The following is a 25,294-nucleotide window of genomic DNA, read 5'->3' as shown; positions in this document are numbered from 1 at the left end:
AGTTATTTTAATTTACAGGATTAATAAGCAACTTTTGTCTGGCTACAAGCACTTGTCATACTCAATATAATAATTTAGTATCTTAATAGTAGGAGATACACTGTATTGTTGACCTTAGGAAAGTGTTTGACCATGTAGATCAAAATATTCTTATCCATAAATTAAAGAGATATAAATATAATGAAGAAGCAAAGAAATGGCCCGTCTCCTACCTTACAAACAGATCAGAATTTGTCATAGTAAATGCCAATCTTGCTGAAGATGAAGGATATATGAATTGGTTGTAGATTAAGAAAACAACCTACTAAAAATCATATTAATTCAATAATAAATGTCCTTCCCAAAATATGATTATTCTAACTTAGATTCACTCATGTTTTCTGCTGAAGATTACTGTACTAAGGTCTGCACTGTTCGTTCTGCATACAACATAAAGCCAACAAGACAGACCCTGATCTGGCTGAAATGAACAGTTTTGAGCTGTTCTTGGTTTAGTGCATGCCATACTTACAACATAAAAACAAGACACCTTGAACACAAGACACAAGAAACAAGACACACCTGACAGGATGCTGTTTTAGTCTGTTCTTTGTTCAGTGCCTGTCATAAATACAATGTAAAGCCAACAAGACTGACCTTAATCTGCCTGACAGGACACTGTTCTAGTATGTCTTTTGTGCCTGTCAGGACAAAGGCATAGGCTGTTCTTGGTTCAGTACCTGTAATACATACAACATAACGACAACAAGATGTACTGTGATCTGCCTGACATGACACCGTTCTCGGCTGTTCTGGGTTCAGTGCCTTTCATATATACATAAAAACAGCAAACAGCAATACTAGAATAAAAACTTTTATTTTATATTTTCATTTTGAATTGTTACAATGACATGTCAATACTTTCAAGTTCCTTTTCAATATATACAGCTCTTGTATTATCAAGGATGCAAAGTTAAACTTCTTTCATCTGATTTCAAACAATGAACAAATGCAACAACTCATTGGTTGTAACTTTCACACATAAAAACTGCTAACTGGGGAAGATGAGGTTAAATCTGGCAATAAGCCACTGTCTCATAAAACTGTTCATACTGATACAAAGAAAAATATGAACCATACAGCATTATATATAGGATAAACTTCACAAAATTTCATGAAAAGAAATAAAATGTACAAAAGTCAACAATGCTGAGAGGAACAGATAACGTCTGGATGATATTTTAACAATTCTTTGCTTAACATTAACCTATTATGATGCAGTGCATAAAAATACTATATCTTTTTCTATTGTTGCTAGTAATAATCTACTACATATATTATAAATACTGAAGCCATTATTTTTAATGCCAATGAAATTAACAAATATTTACAAAATATAAAAAATACATGCAAGTAAAAATACATGATAACCACAGAATCAAATGAACAGAAAAAATTCAGAAAACAGTCTGACATGAACATCTATAACAAAAGTACCTGCAACCACTTATACAGGGCAGATTTTTCAATAGACTGAGATACAACTTTGTTTAAATTCATTCAAATTTAAGCTACAAGCAAGTCACACCTACAAGTAAGATTAAGATCCAATCTCAAACAAGGCCAGAATTTTACCAACATGTCCCAAGTAAATGCATATGATTGGTCGAAAATAGTCAGACTAATTTCATCCTCATTGCTATTTTAACTTTCAGTCTTGGCTCACAATGTTGTTGGCATAATCCAAACTTATGTGAACAATGAACACCTGAAGGCATAATCCAGATGTATCTGAACAAAAAATTTATACAAAAAAGTGTGACCAAGTTTAACACGTATCTTAAATTTATGCCTAACACTGGCGATACTCAAGGCAAATTTTATTCAAACAATTAAGTCTTCCCAAAAGAATGATTTCTCACATCCCTATATTAGTGTAACACAGTTGGCACAAGTAAGAAAGGTATGTGGAATATGTATATCCCACATGAATGCATTGTGACACTATAGATGACCCTCATGATATATATTACAGTAATTATACTATAATGAGATATATTACAGTAATTATATTATAATGATATATATATTACAGTAATTATACTATAATGATATATATTACAGTAATTATACTATAATGATATATATTACAGTAATTATAATATAATGATATATAGTACAGCAATTATATTATAACTATAGAGCTGACTTTTTTTATGAGATTGAACCAAATAAAAAAGACCCATGGGCATGTACTTGGACCGCTTATGACCTAGCTTATGTAATATTCAAAACAAAAAATAATTTTGGAATATAAATATAAATTCTTTAATTTCCTACTCGCGATGTTTTTATTATAAATTAAATTTCTATGCTCTATCAAATGATGCTGAATTATTTAGAAAATACTGTCTTTTTATAATTAATTCAACCACACTAATGATCTACCACCTTGTTTTCATGACTCTTTCCTGATTAGATACGTGTGAAAAATAATCCATTATATGCATTGGTGTGGGATACAGAAATCCCACCAATGGGATCAGAATTTTTTTTTAGCAGGAACAAGGTTTTGCCAAGTTCCTGACAAATCTTGACCCATGAAAGAGATTTTTCAATTCCACACCAGTAGAAATGACAATTTTAATATAGTGAAAGAGTTTTTAAATTGTTGGCCAAACGGCCCTATTTTTATAAATTTAGAAATTTTTGTTTTTTGCTTTGTCAAACTGGAAGGTATTTAACTATTCTGAGGCATATGAAAGGGCACCAAATGGCCAATACAATCTTTTTAGGAAGGTTTTTTTTCTCCACCCAAACCAAACAATGAACTGAATATGATGAAGCTTTAAAGTGTTTTGTTTAAAAAAAAACAACATATTGTCCGATTTGATTTTCCTTAAAAAAAACACTAAATATTTGTCTTCATATATGCTAAAGTGAAAATGGCAAAATAAGTTTTAATTTTAATATCATTTAAAACATTTATCCATTTTATCACTTCTAGCACATTGTTTCTAAATACTGACCAAGAGCAAATAGCTGTGAAGAATCACTGCAACATGTAAAAATATATATGCCCTAAAGAGTACCGTCTCAAATAGTTTTTGTATATAAATCTCAATCAACACATCCATTGTTCCAGTGGCCAAGTAGCTCTTAGAGGAAGAGGTTCCCATTTCAGATTTAGACAGACCCTGGCTATAATGTACCCTTCTTTCAAGAATTACTGAAAAACAATGAAGTGGGCTAAAGTACATGCAGATTATATGCCCTAAGATAAGAAATACTACATGAGACGGATCCACACAATGCAATCAAACTGTTGATACATGTTTAAAAAATAACTAACGGTATAATACATCTTTACTAATATGTAAAATTGAACTAATAATAATCTGTAAGTTCACAAATCTAAATTTGGCACTGAAACACAACCTAACAACAGACACAAAGTTTAACTTTTTTACACAATAAAATTTCATTGCCCATACTGATGTTTATTTAATTTTGTTTCCTTATTTCACCAGCTGAAACTTTTAAATGAAAGAAGTGTTGGATAGTTAAGTTATGGTCTAAGATTAAGCATCAAAAATATACATACAAAGGTTTTGTGTTGTAGACTAATTCAATATGTTAAAGGTTTGTTAAATTCATTTATACAGCATCTCAAATTCAAACCCACTGAAAACACACAGTATGCAAAGTCTCAACCTAATTTCAAAAACTAGTCTCATACTGAAAACACACAGTATGCAAAGTCTCAACCTAATTTCAAAAACTAGTCTCATACTGAAAACACACAGTATGCAAAGTCTCAAACTAATTTCAAAAACTAGTCTCATACTGAAAACACATAGTATGCAAAGTCTCAGCCTAATTTCATAAACTAGTCTCATACTGAAAACACACAGTATGCAAAGTCTCAACCTGATTTTAAAAATTAGTCTCATACTGAAAACACACAGTATGCAAAGTCTCAACCTGACTTTAAAAACTAGTCTCATACTGAAAACACATAGTATGCAAAGTCTCAACCTGATTTTAAAAACTAGTCTCACATGTTATTGTTATGATGTAAACTTTGAAAAACAATGCAATGTGTATGTACGAAATTTACTGAAGTTGATAATCCAAGATTTTTTATTCAACAAGACTTTAATTCCTTATCTTATATTGGTTACCTAATTATTACGTAAGAACTTAGCTCCTTACTTGGGGGCCCCGAGTGGCCGAGTGGTCTAAAGCGCTCACCGTTCCGGATTACTGCCATCTCACCTCTGTCTGCGTATGTTCGAGTCCAAGGCTCGGCTAGCGTGGGTACGTGGGAAAGCCTGCCAGTAGCTTCTTGTGGGTCGGTGGTTCTTTCCTGGGTTTTCCAGGGTTCTTCCTCCACCAGTTATACTGGCCGCCATATATGGCCTATCTTGTGCTGAAAAATGGCGTTAAACCCTAGAACAACAACAACAACAACAAGAAGCTCCTTACTTTGGTGAAGCTTAACTGTGTAGTATTATTTGTGCTTGGAGTTGTGTTTGAAGTGCACATATTCTGCGTATGATGGAATTTTCTACCTTCAAATACATGTAACTGCTTTGGGTTCATTAGTTTCCCCCAGAGTGTGTAATTTATATATGGAACACTTTGAGTTGGTAGCACTCACCACATGTTGGTCGTAGATACACTGACGACAAACACACTAAGCATAAGCTAGAATATGTATTGGAATTCACTGATGACATTACCAGCATTGATATTAAAATCCCCATAATAAAAATAAAAAAATTGCAGATTATCTTTTTTGGACACAAACACCTTAAGAAACATTGACAGCACTTTTAAAATTACGGTTTATCATAAACCTATGCATAAAGACCAGTACCTTGATTTTGATTCATACCGTCCATTAGATCAGAAACTTGGGGTGGTCTAAACATTATATCACAGAGCCAAAGTCATTACATCTGACCCGAAAGATTTAAAACAAGAACTAGATCATGTCAACACTGCCCTCAATAGGTGTCATTATCTGGAAGATAAGATGGTTTCCAACAGGCTCAATGCTAGTCCTAATGACAAAACTGAGGAAAGTAGACCAGCTGGGAGAATAGTTTCAAAAGGTAACATCATCCTTGCATATGCAAAAGGGACATGCAAATGCTTCATTTGATATTGTTTTCCAATGACACAAAATTAATGTGAGTTTCAAATTGTACCGGAGACCCTAAGACTCGTATAGGTTCACCCTAAGGCTAAGTCTGATACTTATCTATCATATTATGTGTGAAGGACAGGGTTAAAGTCAGTTGCCATCATGACTATATTGAGGAAATGGAAAGGACATTGAAAGTGAGAGTTAATGAACATCAAAGACCAAGTTCAAGTTTGTCTAAAGTATCACAGCACATCCACAATGTTTGCCCTGGACACACTGTAACTTGGAATTCAGTAAAGATCTTAGATTGAAAATAAGCCTGGTTTGAGCATGGGGATAAAGAATCAATCTACATCCATGCGCACAAGCTGATGCTGAACAGGGACAGGGGCTGTTACAACATGCCACATATCTGGGACAATCTGTCAACATCGCTTACCATTCCATCGAGTGATGTAAACAGTCAGTAGAGATTAAAACAGTCTGCTGATGAAGTCCTTAGGGTGAGGACAAAAGCTTCAGGTTAGCTTCCTCTATGTTTTTTGAGCATGTCATTGAAAAGCTAAAAACATCAAAAATTAACGCCACTCTTTATCGAACCCATTCAAAATTAATGATACTTGCAAATATTTCCAGTCTAATCAAATTAGTATCAGAAATGTGGCTTCAAGACTAAACAAGCTTAATCAGATGCAAAATTACCTCATTAGTATGCAGTGGTGATGCTTAATATTGAATTCATTAAAGATCTTAATAATATAAACAAATATTTCAAGTTTGATCAAACTGGATCAAATACAGCCTCAACTATGGTATCAAGGTCAGCCAATTAGATACAAGATTACCTCATTAATATGTGTGGATCTTGTTCTTTTCTGAACCCATTAAAAATCATCATGATACAAGCCTGTATTTCAAGTCTGATCAATACAACAAGCCTATATTTCAGGTCTGATCAATACAATAAAAATCATCATGATACAAGCCTATATTTTAAATCTGGTAAGTACATTAAAAATCATCATGATTCAAGTTATATATGATCAATATTTGATAAGAAATGCTGCTTCCAGTGTGGTAACAAGTTCAAGAGGACCAGAACTGAAAAAGAATATGATCCCATTTTGACTTGTTATGGCCAACATCCTCTTCTGACTTGGACTAAGAGTACAAGACATCAGAATGAGTTAGGAGGATTGTGTCTTTGCAATAGTAGCAGGTAAGTATTACATAATTATAACCAACGTGGGTGTGAGAAAGCTTGCCAGTAGCTTCTCGTGGGTTGGTGGTTCTTTCTGGGGTTTTCCTGGGTTCTTCCTCCACCATTAATACTAGCCACCATGTATATAGCCTATTGTATGCTGAAAAAGGATGTTAAATCCCACATCAACAACAACATAATTATAAATAGTTGAACCCCCCACCACCACTACGTTTTAATAGCAGTACTACATTACCTGATATTATTGCATTGCAGAACTTGCCAGTTAGGATGGAGGCTGATGGCCTCCACAATTCTGTAGAGAAAACAACTGCTCTAACTTTAATGATAGATGTGTTCACAAATGTAGGCTGGATAAAGGTTGTGCCACATGCTGTGGTGTCCCTTTAGACCCAACAAAAAATGCCTTCATGCTGATGTACCACAAATCAAAGGCAAAAGGAGCAGATAATGTGAGATTTTCGTAAGTTGGCACTCCATAAAGGGAGTGATTCAAACAGACCAAAGATGCAGTAATAGCCTTAATTTTATGGACTTTATATTCTCATGAATGGTTCCTACCTGTGTGGACATTCTATATGAAAATGGTGAATGCTGAAATCTCAGCAGAACCCTTAAGAGGCAGGAAGAGAAGATTTAGGAAGGTACAGAAAAGAGTAAGGTACAGGGGTGTGAATTTTGACTCCAATCAGAAATCTGTCCTGATTTAGACACCAATGCAGGTGGAAATGAAAATATGATCCTTGGGGGATCCAAGCCAACAGGGTGCTTGTACAGTCTCCAGTTTGCTAGTATATGTAGCAGGAACTGGAGTGGGTGCAAGTAAAGTCTCCCTAGAGGAATTTAGGTCTGTAGCCAAGTTCAGACTTCCCAGGAGATAGAGAGGCAAAGGTGAGCCAATGAGGTCTTCTCCAGAACCATTAAGAAGCACAGGATTTTTGGTCACTCCTGTCTGAAGGAACATGATCCTGCCATGGCTGGTGAGGAAATTCATTCCCACATATTATGCAGATTTAGTGAAGAATGAAATCAGATTCTTCTATATTTGCTACAAGTCTGAGATGGGTCATTGGTGATCAACAGTGGGACAGGTCCTTCAGAACAGCTGAGAATGTTGTACAACAACCAGTCATTGAATACTGGAGGATGAGGATCCATAATAAGTGGGCTGAAATTACCTCCATCACCCTTTAAAGAATCTGGGGCTGGACATGAGTTTGTTGTTGTTGTTGTTGTTGTGGGGTTTAACGCCATTTTTCAGCACACGATAGGCTATATATGGCGGCCAGTATTAATGGTGGAGGAAGAACCCGGGAAAACCCCGGAAAGAACCACTGACCCACGAGAAGCTACTGGCAAGCTTTCTCACATACCCATATTGGCTGAATCTTAGACTCGAACCGACGCAGGCAGAGGTGAGATGGCAGTGATCCGTAACGAAGAGCGCTTTAGACCACTCGGCCATGACATGAGTTTGTGCTTGAAATTAAAATATCTCTGCTCAAGACAAAACCAGGGGTGTTTTCTATGTGGTGGGAAGATGGGGATGTACCATCCTGAAGATTGATGGAGACAGTCCAGTCACAAGGCCTTATGGCATTCCTGATTGAGACAACAGTCTCAATTGTGAAGTGTTTTTCATGAAGAAATATGTTGAAGGTGGAAAGGTGGATTATGAGCCTTTTCTTAACACCAGCAATATCCAGGAAAAGAAAATCTGATACGTGTCATTTTCCACCATCTCAACTCTACCTTTCCAATGAAGGGTGTACCTCTTTCTTAAATGAGCCAGTTTAGAAAAGAAGCCAGTAGCCATCCTTTAAAGTGGAATGGACCTTATACATTATCCGTGACTTGGACATATACCAAGGCCCTAGCGAATACCCCCACATGTGGTGCTCCCAAGTCCAAGGGGAGACGGCTTAAGGGGCCAAACCAAAGAATGAACTTGATAGCTGGAGGCAAAAACCAGCGATTAAAAAACAGACGAGACATGCCACCCTTCTGTTGCTTGGCAAACTCTTGTACCCTGGAAAAAAACTTCTATGTAAACTCTCAGTGCAGGAGCAACAGAAGATCTTAACAAGATTATGGTCAAGAAAGCCTTTTTAAATTGGAGAGAATCTTCTTGTCATTAGTGCCAGAAAGAATTAGGTAGTACATAAGTCTGGAGGAGAAGGCAGTAAATTTATCAAACATCCAAACTAACTCCATTACAAACACCTGGCCCGACAGGTGGGAAGGTGTATGAAACCCCAATAGAAGGCGATAAACAATCATCATCAGTTCCTCTGATCACTCCATTATGATGGAAATGACATTGTCATTCAAAGCCTGCTGCTGAGGTGAAACAGGACTGTCATCATCATCCTGAAGCAGCTCATGGGTGTGCATGTGTGATGGGACTAACAATACTAGTGGTACTATAATGCAATAAGGAATCGCTGAGCTCTTTGAGATCATTTTGAAGCTCAGTGGTGGCCACCTTCCTATTTGCTGGAACAGGATGGATGAGATATAGCAGGTCCACTACATGTCATAACCACTGTCCCTAAAAATCAAGGAAGAGACTTCCATGGGGTTGGAGGAAGGAAGACTATGAACAAAACAATAACATGGGGTGGGTTGCTGATCTGATCATCACACTCTCTATTTGGGTGAATACAACCCAAATCCCTAATCCCATTGGGATAACATAGCAAAAGAGATCGGGTGGCTTACTGACACAATCCCTGTCCCCAGGCAAGATTCACTAATCTCTGTTACTGGGACACAAACCTTGAAATGTTACTGCTTGTCCTTAAGTGGGATGTGCAATCGGATCTTACTCTATAAAATAATGAGCATCCCGAATCCATGGCCATTAGGTGATCTCCAAACCACAGAGACTGCAATAGTCTTTCCAAAATGTGAAGACATCCAGACCTCTCATTGGAACAGAGGAGGTCGTCCAGTGAAGACGACGAAGAGGAGCCCTTCTTACTCCTTTGTATATGTGGCAACGTACCATGAAGTTCCACACTTGTCAGACAAAAGAAAACAAAACATCTGTGCATGCATGTGCACCCAGTACATGTCCCAGGGGTTTTCATGTGCCCACAATATGCAACATAAGAAACTCTGAAAGAGAAATATTCACACAAACCAAAATATCAAGAGCTAAAGGGAAGTAAATACTTACTCATTCACTGGAACTATGAAGAGGATACAATTTAATGATGCATTGCTTGCTAAACAAGATGCAAAACCCCTCAAAATGAACAAAAGAACACAGGTAACACTCAAATAAAGCAGGCACTGAGGAGATAAACACTCAATCAATACAAAAAGGTATGTGAAATTCAATGAGTGATATAATGCACATGTACTGCGTACATCATTCAAGTAAAAAAGAAAAGATGGTATTTTGTATGTTGGCTATGACTAAGGAGTCTGACTGGGATCATGTTCTTTTCAATTTTAGACTTCCAATACTAATTGGAGGAGGGAATAATTAGTTTTGGATTAAGGACTGCTCATAAAACTTGTCTGAGAACTTAACAATATAAGCATATATGCAAAGTTTCTAATCAAAATCGGATCAGAAAATGTGCAAGATAACCTCATTCACATGCAGAGATCTTTTTCATTGTCTAAACTGTCCAAAATTTTTTTTACGATATAGTTTCACATTCGAAATCTTATTGAAACTGGATCAGAAATATGGATCCCAATGTGGTAACAATCAATTGCTGATGAACTGATGATGCCCAACAAAGAACTGACAACATATAACGGATGCAGGGCTATGCCAAAAGTTCATTTGACATAGCTGGACGCTCATTTGTTCTCCAGCTGGACATGAAACAAAATGAGTGCAGATTCAGATCCTAAAATTCAGACCTGCCTAAACTGGTCAGAATAATGTGTCCTTAGGCAAGGCACTTTACTGTAATTGCCTTGGCATTATAAATCTGACCAGAAACATGTATTATTTAATTAGCTATAAACTGATGCTAGTAATAATTAATCAGGCAGAAATAAATATATGGATACAGGTAGGAGCAACATTTATTCATTGGTCATCACACTTGACATGTTACGAAAGGGAAGGTCAGATCCAACCAGGAGGTTAAACTGGCTACCATGATGTGTCCTTGGGTATGGTTGCCTCGGTATTTAATAACCAACCCTAACAAGACCTGCACAGAAAAGCAGACAATTTCTTTAATTTTTAGTAATGTATAACAAAATATCATTTACTGCTATTGTCAAGCTGGAAAACATGGATTTAAAAGTTGGAAGTGTGATTCAAGAATGATGCAGTGACGGTAACTACTGTGTTCAACTAGGAATAAAAAAAATTGTAAATTTGACTTAACCTCAATTACATTGAGTACATTTTCACAAACTGCACTTCCAAACCCTATGGAGCTCAATGGCTTTTTGATATCTCTCAACTTGACACAAAATATTATATTTCATGTGGGCCGTGGTGATGGCAACAATTTTTCTGCCATGTGCCATTCTCAAATTAAGACATGATGTCAAATAAATGTTCTTGTTGTCATTCCTGCTTTTTCCCCCAAAAATCTGAATATTCCATTTTATTTTTCTGTACTTTAAAAACTTTTAAGAGGTTTATTATCCCTTTTGTTCACTTTATGGATGCTCTTTTTACAAGAAATAAGCAACAGCTTGATCACAAAATATGTGCAGATATAAGCATCAAAGGTACTAATGTTGAGGGTTCCCTGACCAACTCCAATGAATCTAATGCGAAACCTGGATCCGAATCAAACATGGATAAGCCAGTATCCTGATTTTACTGTAAACAATCATATTTCTGTAATTTGTGCTTTTATTCTCTGTCTATATCTAAGGGTTGGTAGGTCTGATCATATTTAATGTGCTTGGTCGAAATCATGGGTCCCAAAAGTGTTACATATATGCCAAAAATTGAATATATGTCAAGAACATTCTTTATGCACTGGTTGCAAACCTCTGAGCTTATATTTAATGAATATTTATGAAACTGACCTCAGAGATTCATATTTTGACTTAAGCAAAACATAACACATTGAAAAAATTGCGCATATTACTCGGTGTCCTCTTTTTGCACAAATTACAAATGAATACTGAAGCCTACAAAAACAACAAAAGTGATACCTTAGTCTCACTAAAGCTGCAGGCAAAACAATAAAAAATTAATACATTTCATCAAAAAAAGTTTGTTACATTTTACCATAGCAATAATAGATCAAATCTGTTTCATCAAAAATGTATCTCCACGTAATCGTAATGCCAACCACATGTCTCTTGACATAATGGTGACACGTTTGGCATGAACTGCACACAACTGACAGTCCTCAAACAAGTTCACTAGAATTGCCTCAGCAGCCTGGAATAAAAGAAATGAACATATTTTAGGGTTCTTATTGATGCTGGAATTCACACAAAAATACTAATTCTTTAGCAAGTGTCACCTATTTTCAACCAATAATCATTATAATTTCTCATTTTTCAAAAAAATATGCCAAATATCTAGGAAGCCATTTTGACAATATAAAGACAATATTACTTTCTGTGTTGCATCAATTTAAACATGACACAAAATTTTCAGCTAGCATTCACCTATTTTCTGTTTTGGAGCATATACCTATGATGTATTCCCACAATGGTACCTCTGATAGCAATATCAATAAACAATAGTAAAACTATTAAAACTGACAGTATTATCAACAGACAAAAGTAAAACTATTACAACTGTCAGAATTATCAGTAGACAAAAGTAACACTATTACAACTGTCAGTATTATCACTAGACAAAAGTAACACTATTACAACTGTCAGTATTATCACTAGACAAAAGTAACACTATTACAACTGTCAGTATTATCAATAGACAAAAGTAACACTATTACAACTGTCAGTATTATCAACAGACAAAAGTAACACTATTACAACTGTCATTATTATCAACAGACAAAAGTAACACTATTACAACTGTCAGTATTATCAGAAGACAAAAGTACAGAAAAACAGTTGCAACACTTGATGTTTTGTGTTTTTTTCTTACCTCTTTGATATATTATCACAGACTAGAAAATATATGCTCATGGGCATTACGATTTCTTTCCTCAATTTCTTGAAAACTGAAGAAAAAATGTGTGTGTGATTTGGATTTTCAACATAGCTTTTAGCATTTTTCAGTCATATCACTACGATGTATGCAGCATGGCAGTTTATAGTGATGTCTAGCACTGGGGCATCATGCTGCAGACATGTAGCATGATGTCCCACCTAGTCACATTATCCTGACACCAGGCCAACCAGTCCTAACACTAACCTCTTTATGTATCCAGGGACAACTTCCCCACAGAGATTCAGAAGTTTCCCTGAGAAAGTCATAAACATGGATAATGCATGCTGAGATATTTTGACCACAGCTGCTAAACATTAAAGAGGAACTGTTGACAAAGATTCCACCATCAGCAGGCCAAAAGGAGCTGCAGAAAAAAGACTGGCATAGAAAACTGTGGTAACTACAGGTCTAACCTTATGTTCTATGGCCTCCAGTGTTTTAACTGGAAGGTCACCCAGGTTCCCTTAGAAATACCCATTTGTGTAAAAGTCCAAAGTTTGTGAGGGAGATGCATACAGTCTCTCCAATCTGGAGAGAATTTTACTGTACTCAGTTCCTGAAGGCTTGGGACACAGATCCAGGGATAAAAGACAGTGTGTGCGTATATATGTATGTATGTATGTATGTATGTATGTATACACAATGGTTAAATGGTTGGTATTTAATGACAACTTTTGTGAGTTTAAATTTTGCTGAATAACTGAAAACATCTTGCCCACTGCAACCAACCTAGTCTGGTGTGGACAGAACTCAAGCCAATTCCAACCAAAATTGGTATGAATGTTTCTAAGGACAAGCTGTATCAAAATTATGCCCAGGGTAGCTTCATTAGCAGTGATGTTTCTCCTTAGCAACTAGGTTGAAAACATATTTTTTACTTCTTGACTCGAACATCATAGTCAATATCACTCAAACTTGGTATAAGTAGTCCTTAGGACATCCTTCTGATTGGATATCAATTCTACCCCCAGTCGGTCCAGATTAACAGACCAGCCTCAGGCCATCTGTCAAAGCGGGAAGATTTACAATAGCGTTGAGGGTCCTTTGTTCTTAGAACAAAGCTTCTAACATCTATATGCCAGTGTTAACACCTAACGGGGGGGGTTCTTGTACAAACAAAATCGCCACAACAGTGCAGGGTCGACATACTCATTGCGCTAACCCATTCCTTTGTTCCTGACTTACGTAATCACAGGCAGGCAAATGTGACACTCATGAATTGGTGAGCCAATCTGGTAAAACTTGGATGGAGTATTTCTTGAGACGTGCTCTATCCCAATTATGTCTGACTTAGCTCATGTAGCAATGGCGAAACTTTCATAGCAAACATAAGGAAAACCCAATTTCAACTCCTTAATACTGGCCGAACCAATCTGTATAAATGTTTATTGGAATATGCTCTATCACAGTTGGGGTCAGGTGGGTCTCCTAGCATTGGTGTAGCTTCCAAAAGAACCAGGTGAAAAGCATACTAATGAAACTCATCTCCCATTAAGTATGGCTAATGTTTACTTTTTTTTAAAAAGGTAGTCTCCATGTTAAGTCCACATGCAAAGTACCACAAAGAAGGAATAGTCAAAACTCAAAATTCATCTGAAGTATCAGGGGTTTAGGAAATATAAGCAAATTAAAAAAAATTAACCACAGGATTCAAACAATACTATTATGATTGTGCTCCTGGCTCCCTAAAATGTAAGCAAACAGAAACTATTTTTAAAACAAGAACCTGTAAAGCAAGAGATAAAATAATATTCTTAAACAACAGCAATAATGAGCTAATGATCACTTGACTTCCTTGTTAAAGGAAGCCACTTTCATCAAGACCCACTTAGAACACATTTAAAAGGAAAGCCACTTTTATCATGGCCCACTAAGAACACATTTAAAAAGAAAGTCACTTTTATCATGGACCACTAAGAACACATTTAAAAAGAAAGTCACTTTTATCATGGACCTCTAAGAACACATTTAAAAAGAAAGTCACTTTTATCATGGACCACTAAGAACACATTTAAAAAGAAAGTCACTTTTATCATGGACCACTAAGAACACATTTAAAAAGAAAGTCACTGTTATCATGGACCACTAAGAACACATTTAAAAAGAAAGTCACTGTTATCATGGACCACTAAGAACACATTTAAAAAGAAAGTCACTGTTATCATGGACCTCTAAGAACACATTTAAAAAGAAAGTCACTTTTATCATGGACCACTAAGAACACATTTAAAAAGACAGTCACTTTTATCATGGACCACTAAGAACACATTTAAAAAGAAAGTCACTTTTATCATGGACCACTAAGAACACATTTAAAAAGACAGTCACTTTTATCATGGACCACTAAGAACACATTTAAAAAGAAAGTCACTTTTATCATGGCCCACTAAGAACACATTTAAAAAGAAAGTCACTTTTATCATGGCCCACTAAGAACACATTTAAAAAGAAAGTCACTTTTATCATGGCCCACTAAGAACACATTTAAAAAGACAGTCACTTTTATCATGGCCCACTAAGAACACATTTAAAAAGACAGTCACTTTTATCATGGCCCACTAAGAACACATTTGAAAAGAAAGTCACTTTTATCATGGCCCACTAAGAACACATTTGAAAAGAAAGTCACTTTTATCATGGCCCACTAAGAACACATTTAAAAAGAAAGTCACTTTTATCATGGCCCACTAAGAACACATTTAAAAAGAAAATCACTTTTATCATGGACCACTAAGAACACATTTAAAAAGAAAATCACTTTACTATGGTCCACTAAGAACACATTTAAAAAGAAAGTCACTTTTATCATGGACCACTAAGAACACATTTAAAAAGAAAGTCACTTTTATCATGGCCCACTAAGAACACATTTAAAAAGAAAGTCACTTTTATCATGGCCCACTATGAACACATTTAAAAAGAAAGTCACTTTTATCATGGCCCACTAAGAACACATTTAAAAAGAAAGTCACTTTTATCATGGCCCACTAAGAACACATTTAAAAAGAAAATCACTTTTATCATGGACCACTAAGAACACATTTAAAAAGAAAATCACTTTACTATGGTCCACTAAGAACACATTTAAAAAGAAAGTCACTTTTATCATGGACCACTAAGAACACATTTAAAAAGAAAGTCACTTTTATCATGGACCACTAAGAACACATTTAAAAAGACAGTCACTTTTATCATGGACCACTAAGAACACATTTAAAAAGAAAGTCACTTTTATCATGGACCTCTAAGAACACATTTAAAAAGAAAGTCACTTTTATTATGGACCACTAAGAACACATTTAAAAAGAAAGTCACTTTTATCATGGACCACTAAGAACACATTTAAAAAGAAAGTCACTTTTATCATGGACCACTAAGAACACATTTAAAAAGAAAGTCACTTTTATCATGGACCACTAAGAACACATTTAAAAAGAAAGTCACTTTTATCATGGACCACTAAGAACACATTTAAAAAGAAAGTAACTGTTATCATGGACCACTAAGAACACATTTAAGAAGAAAATCACTTTACTATGGTCCACTAAGAGCATGCTTAAAAAGAAAGACACTTTTGCTATAGAACAGTCCAGACGTCAGCAACCCAAGTCATGTGTGCCAAAAGATGGCATGTCAAGAGGTTTTGTGTGGCACGTGAAGGGCAGCCAAAAATCACAGTTTTAAGTGTTACTCTCTTACTGGAGGCATATGCTCATTCAATTTGTAATTAGTTCGGAAAAAAGTGGCCTGCCATGTAAAAAAGGTTGCCGACCCTTGGACTAGTCTACTAAGAACATGTTTCAAAAGAAAGCCACTTTTGCTATAGTCTACTAAGAACACATTTAAAAAGATTCATTTAAAAGAAGTGTAAATGTTCACAGTTGTTTAAAATATGACAGCCGGCGCTAAGCCCAAGGGACTACAACACATCAAGACTAATTTTTTCCAAACATACAAATTAAGAATATTTCACTATCGAGGAATAATTAATAAACCATATACACCAACCCTGAGAGAGGTATAAACATAATTTTTGCTTAAGGCAAAAAAAAGTGTAATTTGAGCATAAAAAGTGTAATCTACATATATATCATGTTATAATTACAGTAAACTGTATGAAAAATGTTCATTTACTTTTGCTATTAACCTGGATCTGCAACAGGTACAAAGTCTTGGCAAATGTGGGCAAAATACATGTTGATTAGAACCAGAATACAAACATAAAACATACTGACAAATGATTTATATTCTACACTAAACTACTATACATGTCTAACTTCACTGAAGTCCACAAATTCTTTTGTGCTCAATCTAATTGCTGTATTACATCATTCTTGTCTTCTTTTCAAATTTATAATGTGGAAATGATCTGTCCTTTTTTTGATCCAACATGTTTTTATGGTTAAAAAGACCCATCTGCTATAACAATTTTCATCCACAAGACAGACCTTAGATTTCCGTTTTGCTAACATATGGCACCATTTTATTTAAAAGACTTTTTAGTACAGACTGGTCTGCTACCAAGCATGAATAAAAGTATAATGAATCAGTAAGACAAACTTGCAAATTAAAGAAACCCGTTTTGTTGAAAATGGGTTATTTACAGTTGCTATATGTAAAAAATAAGAAAAGTACACATAGGTCAAAAACTAACAAATTAACTTGTTTGCTATTCTTATACAGCAGTCTTTCTTTTTAGAATATTCTCAAATTTATATGATGTGTGGGATGAAGGAGATGATAATAGAAATGACAAAAGATTTTATTACTCTATTTCTATTTTATTTTTTAATGTACCAGAAAAGCATAAAATGTAATGATTACACCAAAAGTGGAATGGTGGGCACATATGCCAAATTTTAACAAATATCATAAGTCTCAAATGAAAAGAAACTAATTTTTATATGTGCTTTAAAAGAATAAACTATGTGAAATAAATATAATTAAAGATTTTATTTAGATCAGCTAAGCAGTTTTGAAGATATGGACAATTAATTTCAAACGCTGACGTCAATATTGGCTAAGCTCTTAGCCATGATAGATAAAGTTATGACAACACTTCATCACATCCATTGCAGAAATATTCATCTACCAATTCAATATTGAAATAAAGTTTGGTTTGGAATTTTTTAAAACCAACACCACACTAAACAACAAAGTTAAGCTATAAAGCAAATAATAATGACATATTCAGGTAATAGATATATAAACAGTTTATAAAACTGTCAAATTTATGGAATCTATTCCAGAAGCCTGGTGCTTTTAACAACAGCAAGATCTATTCCAGAAGCCTGGTGCTTGTAACTACAGCAAGATCTATTCCAGAAGCCTGGTGCTTGTAACTACAGCAAGATCTGTTCCAGAAGCCTGGTGCTTGTAACTACAGCAAGATAACTATTACTGATTTGTTAATTGAAAATATCATCAAGATACTCTGTGATACTGCTATAAAACGTGTGCTAAAATTCAAATTATATCAAAATTAAATAAAAATGTATTAACATCTACTAAACATCTATAGGCATTCAACTGTCAACTGGTCACAAAACCAGAATGTATCAAACAATGCCACAGTACAGACTATTACTACTTTCACATATGACACTGACTGTCCTGGAGTGATCTGTTTTGGCTTTCTGCCCGAACACTAAGAACAAGATCTGATATTTTCCTATATAACAGCCTGTTCTAGCTCTCACAAGCATAGTCACCCGTCTGGTTTACTTAATTTAATGTTGGGCTACCAGGGCTTATGCCTGATTACCCACTGGCATACCATCTGATTTTGAAATTTGTCAGACATCTGACATGGTACAGGATATCTCTTTGCGATTTTAAGTAAATATTGAGAGTTGTTCTGTAGAAAATTTACCTCCTGTAGTGCCATTATAGCCTGAGCAGTCCAGTAGTGGTCTCGCCCAGGGTAAAGGGTCATGGCAACTTCTCGCACCTAGAAAATTTGAAATTAATATAATCATCAGTCCTGTCCACGCAAAAAATCCTTTCACTCCCCTATACAACCCCATGCCATCACCTTCATCTTCAGCCCATAGGCTAAATTGTCACACAGACTCAAAGTTTAAAAACTCTGATTTAAATTAATTTCAGGGAAAGAAAAATAAACTGTTCAGTATCTTCACAAAATCGAAAAAATGTAAACCCCTTTATCATTTTTAGCCAAAAAAGACATACATTAAAGAAGAGTTAAAAAACCAGAACACTGAGCTTATTCTAAAAACTTTTAACATAGTTTAATTTTAGGCACGGAGGAACATGGACATGGATGCCAATGCGACCACTATGCTGAGCTTAAACCAAGCCCAAGAGACAAAAAAAATCTGACAGCACTAGCCAGAGCCCATGGGACTACCACACATCAATTTTCAAAACATATGATGCTGAAGAAATTATAACTATGAAGGAATAGGGTATTAACAAAGCCTAACACTCACTAGGATCCTACACTGCCCAGGTCCGTATATGCCATATACTGATCCATCAACAAAGCCTAACAATCAAATACTGACTACAGTGCATAGAATAGACACAAAACAAAGGAATAATTAACAAACTGCAAACTAATATTCTGACATCTACATGCTTTATTGCTCATTGAATCTTAAATTTTATATTTAGTATTATTTATTTTTTCTTTATTCGATTACCATAATTATCAGAAATTAATAAATTTACACTAATCATGATTTCAGATTTTCTTTACTTTTTGTGCAGTATAATTTATGCTTATGCCATCATAACATTTTATAGCTAAATAATCATTTATCTAATTCTGATCTTAGAACTGGAGCTCAGTTTGTTTTATATTTTTCTAATCTTGCGCAACAACTTGTTCCATGCTGGAAGTCCTGGACTTCGACTTTTGAAAGCCTAGTCAGAAATAGGATCAAAGGGAAGCTGGTAATGATACTGATGTTAAGAGTTTCTGGGTCCATTCTACAACTGAAAATTTAGGAGGAAAATTTCCCCTCCACTTGAAAAAAATGGGAGAACATTCCTAAATATAAAAGATTTAATCAAGTAAGGAATGATAGCCTTGCAAATATAATGATTTTTGCAAATTCATTTTAATTTTATGCACAATTTATTAGAAATTAGCATTAATTCAGTAATTGCATATCCTCGCAAATCGGAGGTCAAGAATCATGCTTTCCACCAACATGCTGACACATTAAATTTTATCACCAATGTAAGCAAATGAACTGACATTATAAACAACCATTGACATATAAACACGCATGATATATTTAATAAAAATCCCAAGCATATCTGACCATCTTAGCACATTATTAATCTCTTTTGAGTCTAAATAATTCTGCATAGCATAAACATACTAGTCTTGAAAAAGGCAGTTTTCGAATTAGAAGATCTGTTGACTTCTGATACTTCCGGATCTCAGCTAAAGCCCTGGTTCCTGGTCGAAATCTCCTCTTGTGTTCAGCTCTTGGTCTCTGCTTACCTTTTGTGGGACTACTTTCCTTCCCAGAAGGAGGAATGCCTGTGAAATTATGAAATGTGATTACCTGTTTCTTTTTCTTAAATATGGTTGTAGATCTTATTTAGTCAAAATCGGACTACAATTATATTTTGCGAACATTTACCTGAGTGACCTGCAAAACTGCAGAAAATCATCGGCAGCAAACATTTTCAGATTTAGGGTGAATAACTAACTTACACATGCATTACATTATATTAAGAGTGAATCTTTGTTTTTCTTGTGCTCAAAAATTTTTTAATTAAGACACAAGCACAAGGCAAGTGGCATTCAAAATAAATCACTTGCTGTGACTCAAAGTCTACATTATTTTGCAATTATTTTGACATGCATCCCTCCCCAAGAAATTAAATGGCCAATCCATTAAACTTGCAATATTACCGGTATTCATGAAAATGAACCCTTCTTCACATACTGCTGTAGAGGGGATCACATTGTGTTCAACAATTTATGCATGCTTTGAGTGTGGATTCTGAATAAGTGTGGCATACACATCTACTCTTGTGACCTTAGACTATGTCTTCAAGTCAATTTTCAATGTCTATTTCATCAGGGGCCTAAGAGTAATTTCATTTCTGAATGATGCAAATATCTCAAACAAATTAACAAAATATAATACCTGGACTCAAATTTAAACACTGATGTTGATTTGTACAGTGTTTTACTTGTGTATCCAGAAATAATTTTTATGCTCAATTTTGCTATTAAAAAAATCAGTCAGGCAATATAATTTCTTTTCTCTGATACTGAACAGTTTAGATAGCAGGACAGCTGTTAGGGGTATATAAACCTCACACTGATGAGACAGTAGTGAATGAACCAATGTCTCAATCAGAACTTTTCCCTCTGATGAGTAACAAGAATAACAAAACCAGTCAGTGATAAAGGGTGGCTAATCACCACAACAGACGGGAAGGAATGATTCAATATTCATTCAGTCAACTTTTTCTTAAAAACATATGAATTAGGAGATGTATTGGTGTTTTTAATATATCAATCAATACATGCAGTAGCTTTAATTTCAGAATTACTCGAGTAATAGTACAGTATTTTGTATTTGTTACAAATACTGAAAACCCTCACTCCAAGTGATAGTACTGTGGATTTATCACAATTACTGACAACACTCCAAGTGATAGTACTGTGGATTTATCACAATTACAGACAACACTCCAAGAGATAGTACTGTGTATGTGTCATAATTACTCAGTAGTTATGTAACATACACAGTACTATCTCTTGGAGTGTTCACTGGACACATGATGAGTGACAGTACTGTGAATGTGTCACAATTACTGACAACACTCTAAGTGATAGTACTGTGGATGTGTCATAATAGCCAGAAACACTGAGTGATAGTACTGTGGATGCATCACAATGAAAACACTATGAATGATAAGGTAGTACTGTGAATGTGTCACAATTACTGGAAACACTCAATGCAATCAACACATTCAGTAGCTTGGTAGCTACTCTTTGAACTAAATGGATTAAATATAATCTAATGGTGACAAACATGGCATTGACGGCTTTGATAACTCACTAATCCCCTTGTCTAGCTTCACTGTCAAACACTTGCATAGGTATCACTTTATATATTTAACCTGTGGATACATTACCAAAATCAGCATCAGCAAGGGACAACCTATTATTATTTAATACAAGTGAGTGCTAATTGTAAGACAAGCAGTGAAATATGGAGACAAGAAATAGTACTGTTCCACATAAATAGGTCACATGCTTCACTTTATGCACAAAGTTTATAGGTTTTGATACAAGTATGTAGATGATCTTGACAAGACAGAGTGACCCAACAAGGAGGTTAATAGTAATAATTAATCAGTGTCCTTTAAAACATTATGAATGAAAATGATGCATCTCATCTGCATTCTCAAGGACTCTTTCAAGCAAATTTGATAAAACTCTTTGAGGATAGGCTCAGCGGGTAACTAACTTATAGGAGCCCTGACATTGTGCTAAGCATACAACCTAGGATAAAACAGGCATTGGGCTATCCATTTTTATTAGTTCTGCTGTCTTTCACAATTTCAAGAAAAGCAAAAACAATATAACTATAATCATTCTCATCAGCTGATGTGCGTGTAAGTTCTGAAAACTCTTAGTCAATTGTAACATATAACAAAGCTTGGGATATAAAACGGCACTGCCACTCGTGAAAGAACATCTCATTAGAAGAGTGGATATGAGGAGCCATGATAGAACATCTCATTAGAAGGGTGGATATGAGGAGCCATGATAGAACATCTCATTAGAAGAGTGGATATGAGGAGCCATGATATAAATTCTCATTAGAAGGGTGGATATGAGGAGCCATGATATAAATTCTCATTAGAAGGGTGGATATGAGGAGCCAAGATATAAATTCTTATTAGAAGGGTGGATATGAGGAGCACCTTCTTCCATAGGAGTCTTTTACACAACACATGATCATTTTGGGAACAAAAGTAGTACACCTATCTAATCAGTGAACCATGGGGTCTAAATACATCGAACATGGCATAGGCAAGGGTGCAAAATAGTGAGAAGGAATAAAGATTTAGTTAAAAGGGGACTGGGAGCTAGCAACTTTCACTGACTGTTGACACATAAAAATTATAATCTCCATTGTCCTACACAAATATTCATCTAATGGATTTTGATCTTTACGATGATTAGTAGGGGTGAAACAATACACATTTTAATTTGATGGACTTTCTATCTTTGGAATCTAGGTGGTGCCCCTTTATGTATGTTGACATACTGGTCCGTATTTTCAGTATAGAGATTACAGATATAAATATAGTTATTATATATTTAAATGCAATTCTCATAAATGACAAGAAAACAAAAATACTTCCAAGCACACTACCAGTTGTTTGTCAGTGAGTTCTATTCAACATTTTAGGCCATTTATGGTGGTTCTATTTAACTCACTTTAGCCGCCAGGTCCTTTGTTTTGCACTGCATGAATGCTTTGAAAACATCTTACCAATTTCACATCTCACTAAAACTTGGAAGATATTACGATCTTATCTTCAAAACAGAAGAAATAAAGCAATTTCATCATGCAAAGAAAACCTCATCTATAACAAATCCAGGCATGGTAATGAGGATGAATATCAGCAAAATCTATCACATCGTACTTCCTGCAAATGCAAAACACTGCTGTGGCCACAGGTACATGTATTTGTTTGTGACAAGGAAAACTACATTGTATTAACAACACCCAGTCCTATTCTATATTTTTCAGAAAAATTTACACAAGGTGATAAACTTTAGCAGTTTGAAATCTGCCCCCTTGTTGATCTGTGGTAAGTTTATTTTCTCCTTCAGCACCTTCAGTCACTGGTTAAATATCTCTGCATAAATTTTCAATTTTGTTCCTCATGTACAATTTTAGGAAAGATGGTGCCAGGATTTTATTTTAAGGGGACTTCACCCACTGTCACCAAAAGAAGGGGAGAGTATAAAAGAAGGAGGGGGAGGAGGAAATGATCATGGTTCAATATTTAACTAACATATCAATATCTCTCTTCCTGGTCAACTCTACTGAAATCAAAATCTTTAAAAGATGTCACCTCTAGTTGTATAAGTATTAATCTGTTAATTATTTACCAAGCTGATCCTGTTCGCTATCTGTGAATGAATATTTTTCTCTGCTTCCTTCTGAAAGGGTATATGCATAGCTAGCTTTCTCAGCTTGAAGATTTTGGGGAACAGGTCTTTGTGGCTTTTATTTACAATTTTCCATAGCTCACAGATATTTCCTTTTGGATACATCTGCTCCAAAATATGATTTTTCACTAACATAAACTTACTTTCATGAATCAGCAGCTTACTGAGTACCATGTCAGATTTCTTATTTGTTCAATATCGCTATATTATGCTTTTCAGTCCATTAATGCCATAGTCTGCTTGTTCTGACAGAGGTATTCAAATAAATATCTATACTTCTTAATTTCATTTTTTTTCATCCTTGTTTATACAGTTTATCTTTAACCCTGATATGGATATACTGTTTTGTTGCATATGATTCGCAGGGCTAATTTGATTGATAAAAAAAATGAAAATTGAATTTTACTTTTAAATTGTCTGTAATTTTAAATAGGCTCGGTATTCTGCCTTTTCTACATTTAATTTTGAAATACAGCTGAAAGGGAGATTGACCATCATGCCCTCTACTGTTGTGCATCCAACTTTACATCTGACTCATACATAACACCGTTTTTGGGCTCAAATCTTTCACTGATATCTCCATTAATAATTTCCCACTCCAATAATCAAATATACTTCAAAATTTTAAAAATTAGTGTTATCATAACTATCACCAGCCAGTATCTGGCGAACGAGAATGTAATGAACCATGCCAGGAATCAAACATTTTGGGTTTTCTAGTTGACCCTTGTTTTAAATATGCATTTGCAAAAACTTCCTTCATGGAAAGTTAAAACTACACCATAATACTTATTCCAGGGCCTGATGTACCACTCAAATTTACTTTAACAACCATTCTTGTTATGCTTGATGAAACCATACAATACACACCAACACCAGAAAACCCAAGACGGACCAGAAACAATGGCAAGCAACAATCAAAGGATGAGAGACAACAAGTTGACAGCACCATCAACAAAGCCTACACAAACAACACCTAGCACTCTACACCATCAAGATATTCAAGATATAATGGTAGTACTTGGACAAAAAACTGTCAACAATACCACAACATCCACAGCAACAACAACAATCACTAGCACAACACACAAAACCTCACGCCCATCCACTACCCCAAAATACACCATACATAACAGTCAGCAAGCAGGTCCATCAGAGCATATAACGGCCAGGGAAACAGCGGAAATAGAAAAAGCCCTCCAGGAAGCAAACCAAGAACCACAAGAAACAACAAACCATACCCACCATGATATACCAGAATACGAAGAACAAGCATGTGAGGGAAGGGGGAAAAAACAATCAAAGGAACTCAACAGATCAAAAAAACAATCACAATAATAATAATGAGTTCTTTGTATAGTGCCTAATCTTTAGAAGCTCTAAGTGCTTTACAACATTAGACAACACCTATAAGATAAAAAAACATATATAATGATATGATTACAAACACAAACACCATGAAATTAGAAAACAAAAAAACATGCTGAGAATATTTAAGGTAGGAAACATTATTAGGTCTTTAAGTTTGTTCTTGCAGTCGAAATAAGTGAGTTTTGAGAGAATATGATCACTGTGTCTTTGTGTCTAAGTTCAGTGGGCAATTCATTCCACGTTGCTGGGCCCTGG

At 35.1% G+C, this 25,294-nt stretch overlaps 1 protein-coding gene across 2 annotated transcripts in view; it reads right to left on the bottom strand.

The window, feature by feature from the left end:
- Positions 1-839: 839 nt before the first annotated feature.
- The window catches only part of LOC149789487 (histone H3-like centromeric protein A), a 45,376-nt gene continuing 20,921 nt past the window's right edge, over positions 840-25,294 (bottom strand). For both annotated transcript variants that reach the window (XM_089971501.1, XM_089971502.1), the window contains exons 2-4: positions 19,833-19,996; positions 18,353-18,430; positions 840-11,736 (exon numbers count right to left, since the gene is read on the bottom strand). In XM_089971501.1, coding sequence (XP_089827627.1) covers positions 11,596-11,736; positions 18,353-18,430; positions 19,833-19,996 — 383 coding nt within the window. In that variant the 3' untranslated portion in view covers positions 840-11,595. The remainder of the gene's footprint in view (positions 11,737-18,352; positions 18,431-19,832; positions 19,997-25,294) is intronic.

Source organism: Sinohyriopsis cumingii, chromosome 10, assembly GCF_028554795.1.
Source record: "Sinohyriopsis cumingii isolate HCF-2022 chromosome 10, ASM2855479v2, whole genome shotgun sequence".
In the NCBI taxonomy this organism is placed as follows: domain Eukaryota; kingdom Metazoa; phylum Mollusca; class Bivalvia; order Unionida; family Unionidae; genus Sinohyriopsis; species Sinohyriopsis cumingii.
Note: the sequence above shows the minus strand (reverse complement) of the source record. Positions and strands in the feature narration are given on the sequence as shown.